Source organism: Momordica charantia (genome assembly GCF_013281855.1).
Source record: "Momordica charantia cultivar OHB3-1 chromosome 8 unlocalized genomic scaffold, Mcharantia_2.0 BLBB01000008.1, whole genome shotgun sequence".
NCBI classification, from domain to species: Eukaryota; Viridiplantae; Streptophyta; class Magnoliopsida; order Cucurbitales; family Cucurbitaceae; genus Momordica; species Momordica charantia.
In genome coordinates, this window is record NW_028275166.1 from 5,477,827 (window position 1) to 5,485,431 (window position 7,605).

At 33.5% G+C, this 7,605-nt stretch overlaps 1 protein-coding gene across 1 annotated transcript; it reads left to right on the forward strand.

Moving 5' to 3' along the window:
* The first annotated feature begins 5,840 nt into the window (after window positions 1-5,840).
* Window positions 5,841-7,605, forward strand: HB33 (homeobox protein 33). The gene has a single exon (XM_088128087.1). The coding sequence runs from the start codon at window positions 6,509-6,511 to the stop codon at window positions 7,445-7,447; it is 939 nt and encodes a 312-aa protein (XP_087984213.1). The 5' UTR covers window positions 5,841-6,508; the 3' UTR covers window positions 7,448-7,605.

Sequence of the window (7,605 nt, forward strand, 5' to 3'; positions counted from 1 at the left end):
TATCATTTTGTATTTGGGGTTTAGTTGAAGTCCGATTGATAGGGTTGCGATGTGCACAGGCGTTTGAATGGCAAAAATTATTTAATATATTTCAGATAACGTGACCAACAATTTTAATGTCATTAAATATATGAGTGCAAAATTTTAAAGAATTGATGGTTTGTTATAATCGTATTAATTTTTTTAGTTGAAAACTAAATTATATTATGGTTAGTATTATAGTTTTCAAATTTTAGATTAAAAGAAACCCAATTTAGAAAATTGCTGTTGAGAAATAATTATCTGAATATATTTGTACCAAAATTTTGTTTAAAAACTGAAAAAAAAAATATACAATTTGTTTTTTCTTTTGAGAAAATCTAAAAATAGTTAAAATTTTCTGCAGTTGGTGCCTGTAAAATGGTCCCAAAGAGATAATGCTGACATATGGAACCAAGGCACGTGATGTATGTCATTCGACATGGTAAATCAGGCCCATTGAAAATGGCCCGACGTCGTTTTATGAGCCCCATCTAGAAGCAACTAACGAGATATAGTTGGGCCTAATTTTCCAAGTCAAAGCCCAACAAAGATCATGGAGAAACTAAGTTGTTGTTGGGTAACATTGTAGTTGCTCTGTTTTTTTGGGTTTAATACTCTGAGATCGGAATTCAAACTCACAGTCTTTTGATCGGATATAGGTGTCTTCCCATAAATTCAACCATGACAAAATAATATTTTCTTTTACATTTTGGAACAAATTAGAAACGAGACAAAATAAATTTGTTTTCGTTGTTTTCAAAATTTATTACAATTTCGAAAATGTTTCTAAAAAAACTAAGGAACACAAATAATGAGAGAGAAAAAAAACGTTGGTGATTATAATCAACCAATATCCAGTTTATAAGTGATTGGTAAAAAGGTATTTGTTACCATTATCCAAATAGGAACATACTAATTATATAAAAATTAGGCAATCCAAAACCAAATTAAATTTAAAATATCCCTCACGTTGCATATGAAAGCAAATTTTATAAACAAATCACATACAACAAATTTATCATTTAGGCCTATGTTGGATAACAATTTTATTTTTTATTTTAAACATGAAACTGATAAAAGCTAGTGTTTTTATATTTAAGAAAATCACTTTTTCAAAAAAAAAAAAAAGCTAAACTATTAAATTTAGCCTACAAATGTCTATGTAGGTGCCCAATTAATTTTTTTTTAGTAAAATATGTTGAGGAGTGTCCCACTAAAATTTAAACTTAATAAAGTCTTAATTACATTTCTAACATATGTAAAAAAACTGCATTTCTAAATTTATAATTTTAGTTCTAATAAGTTGTTGATAACTTAAACATTCACTTGGTAAGTTTATTGAACTAACAAATATGGCATGATGAGAATAAACTAGTTTAATAAAATAAGGGGTAAACATGTAAAAATTACTATTTAAAATGCATTATATGTTCATTGACTCTTCAAATTTTTGGCCCACCCTTATTTAATCTAACACTAGTACATTCTCTCCTGCTGAATTATGTCAAATCATCACTTTTGAGTTTTGAGTACACATCAATTACATTTGACATCAATATTAATGATAAATATTTATTATAATAAAAAAATTTGACAAATGTAACTAAAACATTTTAAAGTTTAGAACTAAATCCAATCTCACACACATATATAATATTAAAAAAAAAATAGCCTAAAAATAAAATATGTTCCTTCAAAAAAGTAAAATTCACCGATAGCACAAATCTAATATATATATTTTAGAAAATGTTCCAACTTTTCATATATATTATTTCCAAATAGAGCATAAATTGAACTTGTTCACATTTGGTTTAAATTAGGTTATTTTTGTGAAATTTCAAATTTTCTACTCTACTTAAAAAAAATATATTTATCGTATGTTATTCATATAGGGTCTGTTAGTTTGGTAAGGTCTTGGTCTCTTTATTTTTGTCTCTACGTTTTTTTAATAAAGAAAAATAGAACTGCATGAACACTTATAGATTTAATAATGGTAAAACAAAATATTTTTATTTATGTTTTGTAACAAATTGGAAACAGAAATAAAAAACAAAAAACTTGATTTCGTTGTTTCCAAAATTTCTATACAATTTTGAAAATGTTTATAAAAATAATGAAAAATAAGAAACATATATAAATAATTGTCAAATACTTACCTTTATTACAAGAAACAACAACCAGAAACGTTATCAAACGGACTCATAATTACCACTATTTACCACTAGAGAAACCAACTACGACGTTTTTAGTTTTCAATAATCTTCGAACAGAAACACTATCAAGAGGACGGTTCAGATGTGTAAAAGGGAAAGAAGGGGATTGGTTGGAGCTGTGGTGCACCCCAAAATTTAAAAATAAATAAATAAATAAATAAATAAATAATGTGAAGAGTTTAAGCTTTTGTAGGGGGAAAAAAGCAAGTACCAAAGCAAAGACGTGGAAAGAGAGACAAATAAAAGCCATCGATTGCATCAGAGAAAGGTAAAGACATTGCTTGGGGCAAGCGTGGTGCTGCAGAGGTTTCAGAATTAACCCTTCCCTTCTCAGACTCTCAGAAAGCTACGCGACAACCCCATTACTGTTTACCTTCCTTCACTTTTCACCTTTTTACCGCTCCCCCTTTCTTTTTTACCGTTACCCCACCTGCATCAAATTTATCATATCTAAATTCTACATTATATAATATATTGCTCTATCAAACTATCCTATTCCTACCTTTTATCTTCCCCCTCTCTCTAAACCTTTCCTTACATAAAAAAAGTCATTATACTCCTATCTTTCGGCTTTCAATTTTAAAATGTTCATTTTTAGTCTATGTATTTTTTTAAAAGTATACATTTTGGTCGTTATTATTTGCAACGTTTTAGCATAAATTTTATACGTGGATATACATTTATACTACATTTCAAGAAACTTGACGAGTGAAGTGTCGTGCTAAAATTTTAATTGAAATAAATGATAAAAAAATGAAAATGAAGAGACCAAAGTAGTCATTTTTTAAAGGTACATGGATTAAAACGAAAAAGTATAAAGAATAAAATGAACAATACCGAAATGAAATGTTTTGGAAGTATAAGAACCAAAATGAACCTACCGGAGTGAATAGAGTATTAAACACCTTTTTTTTTTTCGTTTCTAGAGACTACTAGGGTTTCTTTCTTTTGGTCTCATTATTATTATTATTTTTTTTTTACAGTTTTAAAAAATGTCTACTTTAGTCGATGAATGACTTTTTAAACTATTTTGGAACTTCCCCATGTTATTTAGCCACCAAATATACCTTTATCTAATACATTTCTCCAACATTGTGACCATAAATACAGGTTCGTGTTTGCACATACATGAAACTAGTTATGGATTTGTTAAAATTAGCATAATAAATGCAAAGGCCAAGAGATGGTCTTTTTCTTTGTTTTTATTTTTTCAAATTCAGCAACTAAAATTATACTTACAAGTTAAACGATCAAAATAAAATAATTTTGAAAGTTCAATAACAAATATAAGATCTAAATTTAATTTTATTTTTTTTAAAATTCTGATCTCAATTTTATATATAAGAAAAAAATCATTATAATCGTGAGTTTTTTTGTAATGGAAACCTGACCAGGCAAGTCTTTTGTTAGTTTGCCTCTCATAAGTAATTATTTAGAGTCCATGCAATAAGGTCAAGTTAATCTTTAATGGTTTAAAATGGATTTAGATCTTCTGTTGGATGATTAATGGGAAAATCATAGACAATAATTATAGCAATTTTCTTTTATCAGTCAAAATGAACATTATTCTTTATCTTGAGGTGGGGGATTTAAATTCTTAAAGACCCCATATTTATTGTACCACGAGTCCAAAGAAACAGTTATACAACATTCAGAAGAAGTTAGGAAAGAAAGCAAGTATTAAAATAGGATGAAGCATATTGTACATACAAAAATTTTAAAAATTTTGATGCAAAGGGTACCGTTTGAATATGGGACCGCTATTGATTCCAACAAATGAATTAGACAACAGAGGAAAAGAGTTTGAGAGTATATTGTGGAGCTTGGTTTTTAGTGATATACATATTGGGATTGTGTTGTTCTTTCGTATCATTTGTAGCTTTTGAGAGAATTTGTTCTATCCTACATCACAACATTTTGAAACTTCCAATAAAAAACAATATATATTTCTTAAATGATAAATATTTTCAAACGAGCATGGAGATTCAAATCCACTGCTATTAAGACATATTTAGAGATGATTTTGACACATCCAAAACTCATTGTCATTTTCAAAAATCATTCGTATCACTGCCAAACATTACTGTTTAAGAATGAGAGTGCGTGATTCTAACCAATTTCCAAAATATACCCTAATGTTTGACAATGATAAATAAGTAATTTCAAAATTGATTTCAGATGGGTCAAAATCATTTTCAAAACATACCGTTTAAATAGTAATAACATTATTAATCTTTGATTATCTCATACAGTGATACTTATTTTTCCTTTGAAAAAAAACAACTAGTTCCACCAAACAATGACCATGACTTACATTTCAAAAAAAAAAAATACTAAATCTTAATCGAATTCTACACCCTTTTAATTACTTACAAATATTCCATTGTCAACCGGCCTCCAAAGCTTGTATGACAAAGACCATTTTAGTATTCACGTTAAGTGAGGGTGGGAGATTCGAACTCATAACCTCTCTATACACTTATGTAATTGGCTTTAGTACCGGTGTTGTAATTGTAATTATTAATGAGTTAAAGAAGTACATGACTTAGTTATAAATTAGAATACCTATAGGTATTTGGGTTAAAATAGTACCCAAAAAAACAAAAAAACAGAGGTCTGTATCATAACATAAGACTATAAGAGGGGTTGTTAATTTTTTTGAAAAAGGAAGGTTAAAAAAAGAGTTTAATGAAGGAAAGATTAGGGTTTGGGTTGTGTTGGTTTAAGGGGAAAGGAAAGAGGGGGGGAATATGAAAGCAAAGTTACGTCGCATCAAAAGGGGGTATTGAGTAGTACAGCCATTGTCATGGACCATGGTCAAGTGCGTAGAGAGAGAGAGAGAGAAGAAAAAGAGCAATAATGAAGGGGGTGGGTTCTGGGTCCCATTCTGGCAGGGCGTGGGAGAGGGATGAACATGACGTTGTCGGTTGTTTTCTCTATGCCCCCTCCCCCTTCCCAAAATACCCCCCATTGCCCACTCAATTTTCGACAACTATATACTTACTTATTTTCTACTTAATTACTTCCAGTATTTTCCTATTTCAATTAACAATTGCTCACCCATCCCTAACTATTGTTATGTTTGTGTCTACTTAATTGGTATTTTTCTATTTCTATTAATAATAATGCTTAGTTGCTCACCGGTGAATTAAATCTAATCTCTTGCTAACTATTGTTATGTCTCGAACAAGTATGCGGTCAGGTGAATCTAATCCTTGCCAATTATTGTTATATCTCGGACAAGTAAGAGAGGAAGGCATAAAAGAATAGCCAAGTATTATTTTATGAGAAAAAAATTACGTCCTTACCACAATTAAATGTTTGACAACTAAGAGACATAAATGTTAAAATAGATACATTTTATAAAAATTAATAAATTGTCAAATTTTTAACGGTAGTGAGGACACGATTTAGTTTAGAGCCAATTATTTTCCTCTATCTTTTATTAGTGTACTGATAATGTATTTAATAAATAAGTAGATCTCACCAGTCACTACAACAATACTTAAATGCTTACCCATGGTACTCATCTACACGACAATTGCCAAAAAAAAATTTAATAGCTTTATTTTATAAAAAGAATTAGAAAAAACATATAATCTTTCCTGCCTTCGTCTCTCCTCTTTGTCAAAAATTTAATTGTTGTAAAGAATCAAGTATTATTGGATTAAAAATTTTCTAATCAACTAAAATACGCCAAAAGTCAAGATGCAAATATTTTCCTACTCCCCCCTTTCTTTCTCTCTCTATCTCAACTTCGTTATTTCACTGTTTTTATCTTTCCCTGGCTTCTCCATAAGCAACCAAGCTGTCTCTTGTTGGATATGTAGCTGGCCTGTTGGATCCCCTGAAGCAAAAAAAAAAAAAAAAACCCCCTCTCTCTCTATCTCTCAACCCACTTCACAAACCCTAATCTCTCTCTAGAAATTTTATTCATGGTGCTGAAAGCGGGTTTCTGATTCTGACTTGGGGTTTTTTTGTTTAATGGAAAACCCTAGATTGGTCCCATTTTCCCTTTCATATTCCTTGTTTTTGTAGTTTCAGTAATCCCCCCGCTCTCTCTCTCTCTCTCTCTCTCTCTCACTCCTTTTTCATGGGGATTGTGGGAAATAGAGCAAAATTTTAGAAGAGAGCATGCAGAGGAATTTAATTTAATTAGGCGTACCTGTAGAGCGCGTAGCGTGTGCGGAATCTTCGTTTTGAAGATCTGCCGTTCGAGATCTGAAATAGTTTCATCCATCTCTAGTGGTTGCCTTTTTCGAAATTTTAGCCTTATGGATGTAAGAGACCAAGATAAGGAAGTAATAATCCCTGGTGCTTCCGGCGGCGGCGGTGGTTACGGTCATATTTTTGGGGAAACTTCGTCGGAGCGGAGAATCGAGTCGGCGGCGGTTCATAACGGTTCTCATCACCATATCCAAACGGACCACCTCGACGGCGGGGCTACGGGGGAGAATCTTGGCGGCGGCGGCGGTAGATCCAAGGCGCGGGCGGCGGCTACTGGAGTTAGGTATCGCGAATGTTTGAAGAATCACGCGGCGAGCGTTGGGGGGAACATTTACGACGGATGCGGCGAGTTTATGCCGAGCGGGGAAGACGGAACCCTAGAGGCTCTGAAATGCGCGGCCTGCGAATGTCACCGGAACTTCCACCGGAAAGAAATCGACGGCGAGAGCCAATTGAATATCAGTCCTAATTACAGAAGAGGCCTAATGCTGAACCATCTCCAGCTTCCTCCGCCATTGCCCTCTCCTTCCGCCCTCCACGGCCACCACAAATTCTCCATGGCATTGAACCTACATTCCAGCCCTACCGCGCCGATCATAGCTCCGATGAACGTCGCCTTCGCCGGCGGCGGCGGAGGCGGAACCGAATCCTCCAGCGAAGATTTGAACGTCTTCCAGTCCAATGCCGATCAGGTGACGATGCCGCCGTCTTCGTTCTCACTGTCGAAGAAGCGATTCCGGACGAAGTTCACTCAGGAGCAGAAGGATCGGATGCTGGAGTTCGCCGAGAAAGTCGGATGGAGGATTCAGAAGCAAGACGAAGAAGAAGTCGAAAGATTCTGCTCCGAAATCGGAGTGCGACGGCAGGTTCTCAAAGTCTGGATGCACAATAACAAAAACACCATGAAAAAGCACAGCGAAAACCACCAATCTGAACTCGCCGGCGCCGCCCCCGCCCCCGCCCCCGCCGTTACCAATGATTCCTAACCGGAGACGACGACGCCATCATCGCCATCGCCAAGAGGAACAGGTAAGAATCACGTACGTCAAATTAAGGGAATATTGGGACGATTTTATGTCAGAGACCTTCTTGTGATTCTTCATCTTAATTATTAATTTTTAATTAAGCCCTCAATTATTATTTC

What these genes read in the sequence shown, in the direction of transcription:
- HB33 (XM_088128087.1), top strand. Translation starts at nt 6,509, where the DNA reads ATGGATGTAAGAGACCAAGATAAGGAAGTAATAATCCCTGGTGCTTCC.